This window comes from Martes martes (assembly GCF_963455335.1).
Source record: "Martes martes genome assembly, chromosome: 12".
Taxonomy (NCBI): Eukaryota; Metazoa; Chordata; class Mammalia; order Carnivora; family Mustelidae; genus Martes; species Martes martes.
In genome coordinates, this window is record NC_137900.1 from 9,383,134 (window position 1) to 9,399,610 (window position 16,477).

The 16,477-nt window shown below is 46.1% G+C and overlaps 1 protein-coding gene across 1 annotated transcript in view; it reads right to left on the minus strand.

The window, feature by feature from the left end:
• Window positions 1-16,477, minus strand: part of DMRT1 (doublesex and mab-3 related transcription factor 1) — a gene marked incomplete at both ends in the record, with an annotated part of 104,976 nt that overhangs the window by 60,591 nt on the left and 27,908 nt on the right. Inside the window, one exon of the mRNA XM_080819939.1 lies at window positions 2,163-2,446. Within this exon, the coding sequence (XP_080676065.1) occupies window positions 2,163-2,446 (284 nt within the window). The remainder of the gene's footprint in view (window positions 1-2,162; window positions 2,447-16,477) is intronic.

The following is a 16,477-nucleotide window of genomic DNA, read 5'->3' on the forward strand; positions in this document are numbered from 1 at the left end:
CCTGGGCAGCTAACCAGGGACATCTCTCTCCATAGGTGGTGGTGCAAGAGAAAGCATGAACAGCCTCAAAGCTGCCTGGCTCCACAGGACGAAGAAAGTTTGGGTACGGTTCTTCCTTCCCACTTTGCTAGCCAGGGTGCAGGAACTTGCCCTTGGGGTACTCTCTCCTTGCACATAGCACCTGAGATGTCTCTCCAAGACATCAGGCAAGGAAGATGGCTGAGAGAGCCCGTCTCCTCCTGGCTGTCCCTGGGAGGGAGGAACTTGGCAAGAGTCTTCCAAGGAAATCCAAGACCTCTGCCACCCCCTTCCCAGGTTTTCCAGGTGGAGTAAGAAGAAATGTTAGGGTATTGAGCATCATATGTCAGCTGCCATCTCACACCAGCTGAAAGAATCTGATGAACTAGATGTTGGACTTCGCTATAAAGCTGATCACGAGCTCGCCGGCTTTCTCTCAGAACACACTTAAGATGTTTTTGCTCATCCGTTTTCTCATAAGCAACAGGTTCACCTTCCTACTTTATCCTTAAAGCCTGGAAGTAGCCAGAAAACCAGGACACTTCAGTAGTAGTCCCTGCTCCCCAGGTATCTAGAGTCTGCACTGGTTTTTTTGTTTGTTTGTTTTTTCAGAATTACAAGATACTTCTTTCTCCTTCCAAAGAAGAGAGTCTCTGATAGAAATCAACCTAAAACCTGCCCCCAATAATAAAGTCCAACTGGCATGTGGAGAGGCTTGCAGGGGTCCAGGCTGACTGATCCATAAATCACTGCACTTCCTCTACCTCGTGTTACTCTGAGTTTGCACACCCATGGGCTGTAAGATCTCTTCTTAAAAAGTATGATTCTAAAAAATAAAATGTGTGGAAAACATGAAAATGTGTAGCCCAGCGGATTACAGCAGACATACTGATGGGCTGAAGAAGTCTGATCCCGAAGTGTAATGAGAGAATCCACAAAGTGGGGAAGTGTGAATATTAGGAACTTCCCCACACCTAAAAAATGCAGAATAGAATAGAATTGCTCAGAGGAAAAGTTCAACTCACATTTTTCTAAGGTGTGCATAAGAAGGTCAAAGATTTGCCCTAAACTCCCAAATATGTCCGTCCATTGTGCTGGAAGCCCCACTGACAAAGCGTGAACATGGTAAACATACCCAAAATACCTTCTCCCACAACCATAACACTGAGGTCAGAGGGGGCTTGGTGGGGATGAGTATCAGCACTTGTGTGTCCACACTCCTGCAGCATGGGGACACAGCCTGGGAATGCTTTCCCTGCCTCCACCTGCCTCACACATACTCCAGGATCGAAATGGTCAAAGCTGAAGGAACATGACAGCTTCTGGTACAACACTCCTTTCCTGACAATGCAAAACGTTTTCTTTTACCTGAGATGTTAATTTAAAAGTTCTTGGTTAGGGGCGCCTGGGTGGCTCAGTTGTTAAGTGTCTGCCTTTGGCTCTGGTCATGATCCCAGGGTCCTGGGATCAAGCCCCCCATTGGGCTCCCTGTTTGGCGGAAAGCCTGCTTCTCCCTCTCCCACTACCCGTGCTTGTGTTCTCTCTCTAGCTGTCTCTCTGTGTCAATTAAATAAATAAAATCTTTAAAAAAAAAAAACAAAGTTCTTGGTTGTACACTGAGAGTATGACAATGATCTTCATTTCCAGCTTAAAACAAAAACAAAAACAACAAAAAAAACCCAACAATTTGGCCCAGGATGACAATGACCTAATTCCTTTTCTTACCTTGCTTCCACGGAAACATACAGATGATAACACTTCTCCCTCCCGAGGTGCTAATTCATCACTAACATTACTGCCAGCCAGAAGGCTGCACCCACCATGTTCTAAGCTGCTCAAAGAAAGTGGGGATGAGCCTGGAGGAGAGACCTCACACAGTGAACCCCTTGCGAACCTGACTCCACCCAACGGGATCTTTATGTAAAATGATAGTGAAGAATGAGAAAAGTAAAATTTCAAACGCAAACATATACAAGCATACTCCTTTACAATCCCTGCAGCCAACCTCTGGGGTCACATGACATCATGGGAAAGTGAACCCCTTTCCACAGCACTGGCATAACGTGTACACACGTGTGTGAGCTGGTCATGGGTACATCTGTGTGTGCTCTTGACACATCCAGTCGCTCTGGGTAACATCTTACCTGCCACTGGTTTCCTGTCTGCCCAGGCATATAAGGTGCTGGGAGACTCCGAAGGCTGTTCTTCACGGGGGACCCGGCAAGGGGGCTTCCCACGTCCCCAGAAGAGGAATCCGCAGCCAAGGCCATGGAGTACTGCGGGTAGTTGTACAGATTGTTGTAGTAAGGGAACAGAGACGGCTGGTAGAAGCTGCTGTAGTAGGTGGAGTCAGACACCAGGTCAGGTGTGTTCTCCACGTGCCCTCTGCTGGTGACAGCAGGAATATCCTGGATGACCATGCGTCCCTCTAGAAAGAAAGACAAAAAGACCATACGGTATTAAATGCAGGAGCGGGGCGGGGGGCGGGGGAGGGGGTCCACAAAACTTTAACTCGAAACCCTGGCGACCTATGGCCTTCCTCATCTCCAAAGGGGTACACGAAGGGTCTGGAACACGCTGCTTCCTCCTAGGGCTGAAATATAGGATAAGTGTCTAAGGCTGGCCGAACGAGTAACACAGCTGGGCGACCCTCCCTGGTCAGTTCTTTTTACTGAGAATACCAAAAACATTTTACTAACATAAAGCTGGACCAGATTTAACTTCTCCCCAGAGAATCCTATTCTAACATCAAGAAATTAGAGATCAACTCTAGTTAACTTGGCTGTCTGTATCATTTCTACAACAAAATTAACTGTACTTCACTTTAAATAATAGAAAAATCCCACTGCCCTAACTATGGTAGTCACACTGATATATCAAAGAGCCAAAGTGAAAGGCTAAGAGTGGAAGCAAACATTGTTTCCTTCACTTCCTTCCACAGCTGATACTGTATCCTTCAGGAGTCTGGACAATGGTATATACAGGGGTAGACAAACTTCTTCTGTAAAAGGTCAATTAGTAACTATTTCAGGCTTTGTGAGCCATTCAGCTGCAGAATGTCCAGGTTGCTGAGTGGCTGTGTTGCAATAAAACTTTATTCACAAGTGCAGACAGTGGGCCGAAGCAACCTAAAGGCTACAGGTTCTCAACCCTGGGTCTAGATTTTAAATTGTGTCAAAGGCAATAAACAAGCCGACTTCTAAGTCATCTCTCCAAAGGACATCCATTAAACAATATTCAAAGAGTGGATCCACGTGCCTGAAATGGCCGCAAGGTGTCCGGATACCCCTCCCCAGGGAGTCTACAGTCGAGGGTGAAACACGTGACGGGATTACAAATAACAGCAAGGATGATCACACAGGAAGACCCATAAACTTTTATGGAAACCCAAAGACTGGAAAGATGACCTGCAGCCTAGAAAAGATTACAGAGATCTTGGGGAAAAAACTGTACCCCAGCTGCCCTCTAATGGAGGAGCAGAAAGAGGAGGAAACAAGGACAAAAGAATGGGAGCAGGAAAATGGGAGGGCTTGGGAGTGCTGGACAGGGCAGTGGGGTTGAAGAACTGGGTGCAGGGAATGGGAAAAAGTGGAGCTGGACCGAGGGGTGGGGAAGCCTCTTCAGACCCTGCAGGGTACGGCAGGACCTCAGATGATTTCCGAGCCAGGAGCACATGATCCGATCTGTGTTGCAGAGTGATTTACCTGATGACAGTCTTAGGACAAGCAAAGGAAAGAGAACCCTGAAGTCTGCAAACAGAAGTGAGGGACCTGTGCCATGCGTGGGGAGACAACTCAGCAGAACTGGAGGGGCGGTCTGGGGAGAGGGAGAAGGCTGGTGTGGCAAGGGAGAGGGAGGTGGTGGGCTCTGCTGAATAGAGGAGATGCTGGAGGCACATGCAGGCTACCGGGGAGGGCGAGAAAGTGCACTCCTGGCAGAGAGGAGGCTGACAGCACGGATCCAGGCACCCAGGAGATGCCAGCTGCCTCTGGGGAGAGGAGGAGGGAGTTGTTAAAAAACACTGTGTTCTGGGAGAAGAGAAAGGATTCGGGGGTAGAACCGGGAGAATGGAGGAAAAACACAATGTCACACAGACCAGATTTGATGGGGATCCTGGAGGGGCCAGGATGCCTTGTCAACTGCAGCTAAGACATCAAGCAAATCAGTTCTGGAAAAGACCAACCGAGGACTAGTTAAGTCTTCAGGGCCTTGTGGTTTTTGCACGCTGGAAGGAGGAGGAGCTTGCAAGAGTTCGAGGAGCAAGTAAGCAATGAGGAGACAGACCACATGAGCACGGACAGAGCCTTCTCTTCACCAGAATGCTGGTCCAGCAAGCAGGCAGCACACCTCCGGGCTCACCTGTGCAACCCTGTACCTAGCAGTGCAGGCCATGCGGTGGTCAGTATTCGCAGAAGGGATCAGGCGTAATGGTTTTCCAAGTAGCCAGGCATCAAAATAAATGTGAGGAAGACAGAGAAGCTCCTAATAAGATGTTATCTCATTTTTAAACCACAGAGAAGGGTTGAGCATAGGTAAGCGGGGAGAAGCCAGTGGACAGAAATTCCCCCAAAGAGTCAACACATGGCCCAGAGCAGATGCTCAGATGTCCACTGGTGGAAGGGGAAAAAGAAAATATAAAAAAGCTGCAAGCTCTGTTTTACAACCTCATTTTAAAGTCAGTGCTAATATCTCTTTTCTCTCAAAAAACACCAAACCCATCCCCTTAAGCTCCTGCCAATGTTCTATCAAGCCACTTTTTATTATATTTCTTTCCTTTCTTCGCTCCTCTTCCCAGCTGGTGAGAGGAGAAATTCCAATTTTGTTATTCTACACTGCATCGAGAGAAGGCCCCGGCCCATTCTCTCCTCCTGAACTCCCCTACTTTTTATTTTAAACACCAAACTCATGCCATTAACAGGTGGTTTTCAGTAGCTAATTCAAGTGTTTAATGTTGTATCTTCATTGTTTTTCTGATTAAATTAGCAATTTAAGTTTTGCAAAGATGACAAATTGTATGGATATTTAAATGAGAGAAGGAATGAATGACATATACTTTTTAAAATTTTTTACTTAAATTCAATTTAGTTAACATATGGCATATCATTAGTTTCAGGGGTAGAATTTAGTGATTTATCCGTTGGGTATAACACCCAGTGCCCATTACATCACGTGCCCTCCTTAATGCCCATCACCCAGTCACCCAGCCTCCTCACCCACCTCCCTTCCAGCAATCCTCAGTTTGTCTCCTAGAGTTAAGAGTCTCATATGGTGAGTCTCCCTCTCTGTTTTTATCTTATTTTTCCTTCCTTTCCCCCATGTTCATCAGTTTTGTTTCTTAAATTCCACAAGAGTGAAATCATATGGTATGTGTCTTTCTCTGACTGACTTATTTTGCTTAGCTTAGTTCCAACCATGTCATTGCAAAAGGCAAGATTTCATTCTTTTTGATGGCTGCATACTAGTCCATTGTATGTATGTACGTATGTTTGTATGTACATACCTGTGTGTGTGTGTGTGTATGTGTATATATACCACATCTTCTCTATTTATCTGTTAATGGGCATCTGGGCTCTTTCCACAGTTTGGCTATTGTGGACATTGCTCTATAAACAATGGGGTGCACGTGACCCTTCGAGTCACTATGTTTGTATCCTCTGGGATACAAGAATAAATACCTAGTAGTGCAGTGACTGGGACATAGATAAGTTTTATTTTTAACTTTCTGAGGAACTTCCATACTCTTTTCCAGAGTGGCTGCATCTGTTTGCATTCCCACCAACAGTGTAGGAGAGTTCCTTTTCTCTGCATCTGTTAGTGTCCTGAGTTGTTCATTTTAGCCATTCTGACTGGTGTGAGGTATTACCTCATTGCAGTTTTGATTTGTGTTTCCCCAATGCCAAGTGATGTTGAGCGTTTTTCCATGTGTCTGTTGGCCATTTGTATGTCTTCTTCGGAAAAATGTCTGTTCAAGTCTTCTGCCCATTTCCTGACAGGATTTTTTGTTTTTTGGGTGTTGAGTTTGATAAGTTCTTTATACGTTTTGGATTCTAAGCCCTTTACCTGATATATCATGAATGACATAGTCTTAACCACTCAGTCACAAGCAGTGATGGGACATCCATACATAGTCTCAGACATTTAGGGAGGCATTTTAGATGTTTATCTGTGTCCCTGCAGTGAGAAAAACTGGATACCCCTTACGACCTGCTCTTCAAAAGCAAGGGTCTCAATACAGAAAACAAAGTACATTAATGGGTAAAGAGTTAAACAGAAGCCCAAGAACACTAGCATTCTAAGGACACAGGTTCATGAATTTCTGCATCACAACTCAGTCAGGACCTTTTAGCAGGTCTCAGCTCTATCCAGCAACAAAATGATGCTGGTAATAATTCTCAAAGCAGCAAGAGGATGGACTGAACAAACTGCACAGGGAACCTCAAATGACATGCTATGTCAGGTCAGAGCAAGGATTTGCTCTGTCATTAGCTAATGATGCCATCACGTTCCCACCCACCCATATTTTATTTCTTCTTTCAAAGTATAGAATAAAATAAGATACATGTTAGAAAAGCTTCATTTCATACCAGTATTTAAATAATAAAAATCATTTGAGCTCTTTAAGAAGAGATGCCTAAATATTTTCCAATCCTAAAATGTTTAATTACTCTTAAATGACATCTTAGGGATGCCTGGGTGGCTCAGTTGGTTAAGCATCCAACTCTTGATGTAGCTCTGGTCATGATCTCAGGGTTGTGAGAGGCTGGTCATGGAGCCTGCTTAGGTTTCTCTCTTTCCCTCTCCCTCTGCCCCTCACACACCACTTTCTCTCCCCCTCTCTTAGAGAAAAAAAAAGAAAAAGTGACACTTTAAAAAGGTCTAGGGACATGTGGAACTACCAAACACTGTATCTTATAAATCACACATTTCATTTTCAAGTTCACATCAAAACTCTTGGTCAATGTTAAAAACAGCTTTATGACTCCCAGCCTTTATGCACATGCTACTAGTACATGGAAATTTCCCAAGGTTGAAATAAACATCCATCATACAGCAGGTGTCTAATCCAGCGGCGCTCAGAGTGTGGTCCTTGCACTGGCAGCATCCGCACCACCTGGGCACTTGCAGAAATGCACACTCTCGGACCCCACCACAGACCCACTGAATCAGAAACTCTGAAGGTTGGGCCCAGCAATCTTGAGTTTTAACAAAGCCCTCAGGAGGCTCCGCTGCACTCAAAGATCGAGAATCACTGGTCTATTTTAAAGATTCAAAGCAACTGCTCCATAGGTTATCCCTAAAAATGTGACCCCTGACTGCATTATTGTGACACTCCTCACTGGCTATCAAATAAGAGCAAGCAAATCAATACGACTCCCACCAAAATCTCTGCAGAGCTCCGATCGCAGGCGGTGTGTGTACTGCTGCCAAATGGTTCTGATCCTCTCGGCCTACACCCAGCCTTTCTTCATGTATTCTAACCACAAAAGCTTAACTCGACTATTTGAGCATCTATCCCCTTTGGAAAACTTCAATATTCTACATAGGGCTTCTGGAAAAATCAAGAGGAGCAGGTAAAATAAAAAGCATTTATTCTTGACCTTAAGTTATATTTTTGTATTTATATTTGATTCATTCATGGGTTATCCTAGAACTATGTTCAAAGATTTGCTTTAGTCGTAAAAGGCACAAAGAAATATTCAAAATGTTACATTTCTTCTTAAGAGTGTGCCATCTAGGGGTGCCTAGGTGGTTTAGTCAGTTAAGCATCTGCCTTCGGCTCAGGTCATGATCTCAGGGTCCTGGGATGGAGCCCCATGTTGGACTCCCTGCTCAGCAGGGAGTCTCCCTCTCCTTCCGCCCTTCCCATCCCCGACTCGTGCTCTCTTTCTCTTACCTTCTCTCTCTCAAATAAATAAAATCTTAAAAAAAAAATGTGCCATCTACTTGGGAAAATAAGCACAGACTGAGAAATCTACAAAGCATTCAACTCATTGCCACAATGACAGTATAGGCAGATGTCACCATCAGCAAAAGTAGTGGAGATGGGAGCCAGGATGGGGATTTAGACAAGATGGCATGGGGACACACTCGAAAGAGAATGACAGCAACAGGGTCATGAAGGAGGGGAAGCACAGTAGTGTTGCAGGGACAGTGCCCAAATGAGCCTGGCAGGAGTCCAGAGTTCATATCAAGGGCCCACAGGTGATGAGAATGGGAAGTTACGTTGGCTCAAACCATGGAAGGCCCTAGATGCGGAGGCCAGCCAAGTTTCTTATCAAGCTATAGCAAGTCAATGAAGGTTCTCAGAGTGAGGGAGTAACATAAAAACATTTTAGGGTGGCGCCTAGGTGGTTCAGTCGTTAAGCATCTGCCTTCGGCTCAGGTCATGATCCCAGGGTCCTGGGATGGAACCCCATGTCGGGCTCCCTGCTCAGCGGAAGGCCTGCTTCTCCCTCTCCCACTCCCCCTGCTTGTGTTCACTCTCTCGCCATGTTTCTCTCTGTCAAATAAATAAAATCTTAAAAAAAAAAAAAAGTTTTAGGAAAGGTGATCCAAGCACGAACAACAGATCTATGAGAATAAGGAGGCAGGAGAATGGACTACACTAGAATTGCTTATTCTGAATAGATGGCCTAGAAGCTAGGCTATGCTAGACTTTTTAAATAGTCAGGGCCTGGAGAGGTAATTATGAGATTGTATAGGAAGGCTGCAGTAATGCATGGAAATCCCTGGCTCATCTGTGCTGTGGGTACTCCCATCAAACAACCAAGTTACACTGCTGACACCTGGCACCCAGGGAAGCCACTCAGCTCCCCCAGTCAGACCCTTGTTCCGCTGCCGAGTGATCATGTGACACTCCAGCCTGTGAAGAGCAGAGCTCTCACCCAGACTGGGGAAGAGTAAGAACAGAAGCAGAACATGCCACCTCTCCAACCTCCACTCCAGCCTAATTCCCAAAAGAGTGACTAGAGACCTTGTCTTGAAAGCTGGGACGTCACCGTCAAAGCTGGTCGGTTGGGCCAAGTGTCACTACTGATTGGCAATAAACCCAAAGGCAGATTTACAACTTTCATAAATCACAAAACTCATATAAACTAACCAAGCACAATTTGAAATGTATATGTATGTATATATTCAAAAAGTAGTTCCCCATGTACAAACTCTTAATAGGCTATTCCTAATACTTTTCTGAGTCATAGCGGGGAAAAAAGTAAACATTGGCAGCTGGCTCTACAGACCTGATCTAAACGCCGTGAATTCCTCCCGCCCACCCCCATACCTGACACACACTGTGACGGGGGCATTTTAACTGCATGGCCAGGATGACGAAGCACAGAGACAGGGGAAACATCTTAATGAGTTTGCTGAAAATTCTTAAGCTGGATCTCAGTTTATTCTTCTAGAGTAAACAGGGCCAAGATGACTTAAAATGGTATTAGTAATAACAGAAGGCACAGCAGCTTGGGCTTTCCCAAGACAATGGGATAGCTTTCTTAACCAGCAGTCTCTTGTAAAAATTATCAACCTCTAGGTCCTCTGCCAAGATGTCAACGGAAGAATGAAGTCGGACGTTTTCAGTGCTGGTATTTATTACTGGTACAGTACTAATTTGTGCTGGAAGGAAAACAGGTCAGCAGGACTGGATTCAACAACTAAGAAAGCAGGAAGGAGCTAGAGGAGCTTGTACCTGGAAAAATGACCAACGGCATCCGTCTGACAGAGACGTGTGCGGAAATATTGCCTACAGACTGGATCCCTTTTTATTGCAATGCTCATGCTCGTAGCTTAGTACATTTACCTTCCACCCAGCCAGTTCTTTGATAAGGCTTCCCAATGCCTCTGCTACTTTTTTTTTGCACTAACATATGCAGCGTGAAATATGATTCACTCCTTCATGAGAGATCGATACCCACACTTGATAAATACCCGTATTGATCTTGCAGTGTTATATGCTGGTCTCCAGGCCCATGGCATATTAATAGTAGTTAACCAGTAATTCATTTTAAGGTATGTGAAGGCTTTTTTCCCCTACTCTTCTCTAGTGTCAAGATTCTCAGAGTTGTTGCACTTTGAGTCCTTTACATTCAAACCAAGAGTCAGATTCCCTTTTCAATGACAAAACCAAACCCCAGTTTCCAATATGAAAGACGGCACAGAAAACCAGAATTAACAGCTTACAAGCAATAAGACTATTTATGACTCACAGTGATCTCAGTTAATTTACTGAGAATGATTCATTTACATATAGCAGGTTTTATTTTTCTTTGTGATCCCATGCCTTGCATGGTCCCTGTCTTACTTAGCTTCTGGTTCTAAGAGTTACCCACCAGGCAAAATTGTTCACTGCTAAGTTTGAGATCTCAAAATTACCCATCTAACGTGTTGTGCTGAATATTAGGAGGATACAGAAAAAGTGTCAGTTATTTTCTCTATTTCCTTTTATTTTTTTAAGGAAAATTAAGGTATTAAGACTGTGTTCAATGATGACCTGTCAGGGAACTGGGAAGACAATGGGGCTACCTCCCTGGGATAAGAAGACTTGCTCAGCAACTGGCTTTTTTTTTTTTTTTTTAACCTTTCTTGTCGGCAGGGCTACCCCTATGTCCAGATTATCAGCTCCCGGCATTTCCTAGACCTAGGAATAATGGAGAGACCCTGAGAGATGTTTCCAGTCTCTCCCCATCAAGGGGAGAACATGGAGAAAGACACAGTGAGAACAGACATCCTGTGAGCTGACCGCTGGAACCTCTAAGCACGCACACAATTTCAACACAAGCTTGCCATCCTGACAAGGGAGTGGGTGGGTTTGCAGAGGGAGAGCAGAGCTGGCAGCGGGAGACCTAACCATGGAGGGGGCTGTGTGCCTACTGTCCCATAATAGGTGTCTGTGATGATGAACAAGGGACCATCACCTCTGCTGGCACCTTCCCCGGATGGAGACACAACTCATGTTCAACATAAGAAACTTACTGTGCACAAGGCAACCTGTGTGGGACCTTGGGGCACAAAGGCTACAGTCCCTGGCACTGTGGGACTCACAGGGACAGTGTGAGACAAACACACAGAAGGACAGACTGGCCAAGGCTGTGGGAAAACACAAAGCGTGCGAAGGGAGGGAGAGATGAAGTCCAGCCTTCCAAGTACATGTTCTGCTGCTGCTGGCTCACTCACGTCACTCTTGTGCACAAAGCAGGGAATGTGCTTGAGCCAATTTCTCCTTTTTCCCAAGGGGTTTTTAAAAAAATGTAATCTGGTCCTGGAGGAATTGCCAAGTTCAGTGTTCTTAGGGTGAAGGCTTTTCAAAACAAAACGAATCTGAAGTTGGTCTTTCAAGTCAGGAGCAGGTCTGGTTCAAAGGTGTGTAGAGTTATCAATGTGGGATACAAATGGACCTGAAGAGACATAGAGAGGGAGAGACAGAGGGAGGGAGAGACAGAGAAAGGGAGGAAGACACTGACTGAGGAACATGACCACATCAAAGAAACCAAGCAGCAGCTACAAGGGAAATGGAGAAAATATGAAGAGAGAAAGGCCTTCCAAGGGAGCTGGTCACAATTTGCAACAGGCTGCGCTGGGGCCATTGAAAAGCCCCGGGAGTAACACGTCCATTGTGTGTAGCAATCCTTGAACTTGGGCTTCAAGGACCTCCTGACCTCAAACTTTCTCTTGAGTATGTTCTTCTTCCTAGCGGACATCTTAACGCAGGGCAAAGACCCTGTGGGCAAAGCTTCCCTAGGATAGGATCTGACACTGACCCCCTCAAGCAACCAGGCTGCCCTGAGCCAGCAAGACCCCCAAGAGACTGACCACAAGACAATGCTTGACTTGACCTTCACGGCTCACCTATGGGGACCCATCCACTATTGCCCCTCATTTTCCTTTGGTAACCCCTGGAAGTATTTTGAGCACTTCAGAGAGTCTTTGAGGCATCCATCTGCTGTCTTCCAGGTGCTGGCCTCACTGAAAGAAACGCCTTTCTTGCTTCTCTTCCAGTTGGCTCTCTGCGTGACGATTTGTGACAGCACCAAGTGGTCGAACCTGGTCTGTTTGGGACCCCCAGAGCTGGCTGCTCCTGCATCCCCACACCCCAGCTACAAGCTCAAGTGCGGGTCAGTCCATCCCTGGCTTCAAGGTGCTTCTCTCTATGGTGAGAAAGAGCACCAAGGAGAAACTAAAGGATCACAAAAGGTTTTCGTAAAGGAGTCTTTAAAAAATACATACATATACACACACATATATGTATACACATGCATATACATATATATAAATACACACTCATACATACATATCCCTCCAGCAGGAGGAGAATGAGGGTGCTGCCAGCATAGGATGGAGTTCAGGCTCTCCTCCAAGGAGAAAATCCTAAGTGGAGCTGAAGACTGGCACACCACAGCGCAGGCTTCCCCATGTGGTCCCAGAGAACAGCTGATGGCATTGCACAATGTTCCCTCCCACACATGCACATCCACCTGTGTTCCCATTCTCGGGTTTCTGCTCTCCCTTCCCTGCTCTCCCTGCATGTTCCCCCTTCCACATCCCCTCCCTGTGTCCCTTAAAACTCCCCAGGGCCACCAGGAAAACTGCTGGCTGGCAGAGGGAAAGAGATATGGAGAAGATGCCATTTCTCTGACTTTGCTAGAAAATGTCTCATGGCACGTAACTTTTCTCCCTTTTAGGCTAGCACAGAATCCCCTATCATTGGCAAGAGGCCAGAGACAGCATGCGTCTCTGTTGACACCGCCAGTGGGCCGGATGAGTAGCAGTGCCACCAATAGGCCCCCAGCCAGCCAAGGTGTAGGAGGGGATGGAGAAGAGAAGAGGGACGTCTGGTGCTCTGTTCTGAAAGAGACCTTACAGGGAATCCCTTCCCCACTCTTTTTTGTATCCCTTGCACTGGGAAAACTTGAAGTTAGGAGCATTTGTGACAGACTGTGAACACAGATCTATCTCTGCTCTGGACTGTGTTCAGACAACTTCAAATGCAGAGGCTTTGTCAGGCTCTCCCGCTTGGCCACCAAGGATGCCGGGCACCGGGGTGTCCGTCTGCAAGTCTGCTCCCAGCCAGCATCCTTTGGTTTGGGACCTAGATTCCTTCATAACTTTCTCTTTAAAAATAAGATCACAGAGGGTGGTGGGTGAGGGATGGGCAGGATGGATGATGGGTCCCAAAGACCGCACTTGCGATGAGCACTGGGTATTGTCTGGAAGGGACAAATAGCTGAAATCTACTCCAAAAACCCATACCGCGCTGTTAACTAACCAGAATTTAAACTTGAAAAAATTACTGAAGAATAAACATAAGAAAGAGATCACAGGTGTTTTTGCCTTTGCTCCTGCAGGTCTCAGATGGTGATGGGGAATTTAGACGTGGACACGTCAGTAAATGTGAAGAAATAAAACACCAACTACCTCTCATCACATTGTTTCACACGGCTTTTGCTCTGCTTGAGGTTCTGCCTGGTGCCCGTGTTGCTTCAGTGAGGCATCTGCCGTGCGCTGTGCTTCTGGTCTTCAGGAATGATCCCTGAATAGGCCTGCCCCCCACCCCCACGGCCTGCCTCTCAGCCAGCTGTCACCCTTGGCGGCAGGGGTGGTCTGGCGGAGAATGCCTTGGGTCCAGGCCACACCACAGCCCCTGTACACAGCAGCATCCTGCGAAGACCGACCGCGGGTACCCACGGTGATGCCAGGACCAGCAGTCGGAGCCCAGCTCTAAACCCAGCACAGGCTGGTGTGTTTGCGTCCAAAAGTCACATCTCATGTCTGACCGCAGCAGTTCCACAAATGCAGAGGCCCCCGGCCACAGCTCCCTGTCAGGGGTCCATGAGGTCAAACCAGTTTCCACAGTAATATACAGATGTTACTTGCCTTCTCCACTGTGTTGACCGTTGTGCTGGTGACGTGGAAGCAGTGGTGGGGACATCAAGGCAGTCCTACCAAACCGCTCCAGTGCTCACCGGGTCCCTCACAGCAGTCCTCATTTGTAATTTTGTAAAATATTAAAGAATTTAAAATTTTTTGTGTCATCTTGATTAAGATGCCCTTGATGAAGCAGGAAAAAAAAACCAAACAAACCCTTGATTACATCTCTACCTTTGCCCGTCCCTTTTTAATATCCCGTGACAAAGTGGGAGGGATGCATAAAGCACTTCTCTGCGGCAACCTGAGGGCGATGGTTTCCTTGAACGAGGTACTTTGTCCAAACGTCTGAATGAAGAGCTAGACACTCGGCTTTTTTTATGGAACACCATATATACTTGAAAGAATGATGACAAACTGGCTACTGGGGCTTGGGCACTTGGCACGGTCTTCAAAAGGAACAAAGCGAGCCTGTCACTTCAAGGAAAACAACCGACAGTATTTATTGCCCAAAAATCGAGCTTTCAAGTAAAAATCAGAATTTTTGGAAACTTATGTCTGCCACCATGCATTTGACAGCTTCCCAAATTTGAAGACTGTTTGACAAGCTCAGTAGCGATATTAACGAATGGGATTTTTCTGATATCCTGCAATGAAATAAGGCCTCTGGAAGATCTGTACAACTCAGTGAACTAGTATTTTCCAAATGACCAATGAATGATGTTATAAAATAATGCATGGGTGAAAGGTCCATTTAAAGTGCAGGATGGCAGGTGCCTGGGCTGCTCAGTCCGTTCAGCATCAGACACTTGATTTCGGCTCAGGTCATGATCTCAGGGTCATGACAAGGAGTCCTGTGTTGGGCTCTGCACTCAGCGGGGAGTCTGCTTGGGATTTTGTCTCTCTCCTGTCCCTCTACCTCTACCTTCACCTACACACGTGCACACCCACTCTCAAAATGAGTAAATCTTGAAGTAAGTAAATAACTAAAGTACAAGATGGACCGATGGGTTTTACTTTGGAAAGAACAAAAGGCTCGTTAGCATGGTTTCAGACTTTACCCTGCAACTAATAACTTTAAGAAATTAACATCAGGGTACCTGGCTGGCTCAGCTGGCTCAGACTCTTGGTTTCCGCTCAGGTCACGATCTTGCAGTTGTGAGATCCAGCCTGGCCTCGGGCTCTGCGCTCAGCACAGAGTCCGTTTCAGGTTCTCGCTCTCCCTCTTGCTCATGCCATGTCACCCTCTCTCCCTCTTTCTCTCTCAAATAAATAAGATATTTAAAAATAAACAAATAAATCATGTTTCAAGTTTTGGTCCGCTATCAGAAAACAGGCACAAGGGTCTCAAGAGGCTATTCAAACACTACTCTTCGTTTTCCAAGTACTTATGTGAAACTGAATTTTCATGTATCTCAGTCAAAACAACAAGCTGAAGAAGCAGATGATTGGAACTCAGCCACGTCTAAGTCAGACTTAAAACAGTTTGCAAAAACGTCAAAACAATGGCACTGTCCTAAGTTTTGTTTTGGAAAAATACACTTTTTTTTCATTAAAATATGTTGCTTCTGCTAACAAGTGATAGATTTATTAAAGGAATTAACACATATGTTTTTAATTTCTCGGTTTTGGGCTTTAATTCCATAAATGTTGATAGATAGAATCCACATTCTTACAAGCTCCTTGAGGTCCTTGATGATTTTTAAGCACGTGAAGGGATCCTTGCCACTGAAGTGTTCGCAGGCCTGTGTCTTGTGAGTCTTCTCCTTCCAGGAGGACTGACTTCAGAGCGACTGGTGTCCGGGGTCCCATCCTGAGCTTGCTGCCGAGTTAGCAGTTAGCAAGGAGTCCCGGGGGGCACCTCTGGCTCTGACCTTAAGCCAGAAACACTTTCAGTGGAGGGGACACTAACCACTGCCCCGTATGGCCAGGCAGCATTCTGGGTGAGAGCACTGGCTTCCACGTCCAACTGCTCCATCAGATCTAAGCTCTACTGCCCCAGGACCCGGGATCCAGGCACTCTGTGCTCTGCACCCCATGTCTCCGTGTAACGTGGGGATAAGGCTGCCACCGACACCAAAGAGGGCCCAGAAGGCTCTGACGCACAGTAAGTGCTCCAGAGATGTTAGCTATTACTCTCATCACTGTCATAACATAGTGGTGGCCTTCTCTGCCATCAAGCAAGAGAGACACCAAATAATTCTGAAAAAAAAAAAAAAATCCCTGCCACACATGCTCATCTTTGGGGTACCACAGAAGGGCTGCACTGCACCTGGCAAAGGCTTCCTGAACGCAAATGAACTTGGAAAGGAACAGAATCCTCCGCGCCTGGCCTTCTCTGAGGTCAGACGGTAGCCTTGAGTACAGGCGGTGTGGTATCACTCCCTAAAGTCATAATCAGGAAATGCAGGAACAATCTGTTTCTCCCACAAGGCAATCATGACAGGGCTATTTTAAACGTCAAACACGAACCTAGAGCCAGGAAAGCAAACGAACTCTTCCCTGTGTACCTGCCACGGGCCTGAACCCATCTCAATCCAGTGAAGTGAATATAGCCGTGGGGGAGGGGGGCAGAGCTGACCCCTGCTTCCTGTCCCCA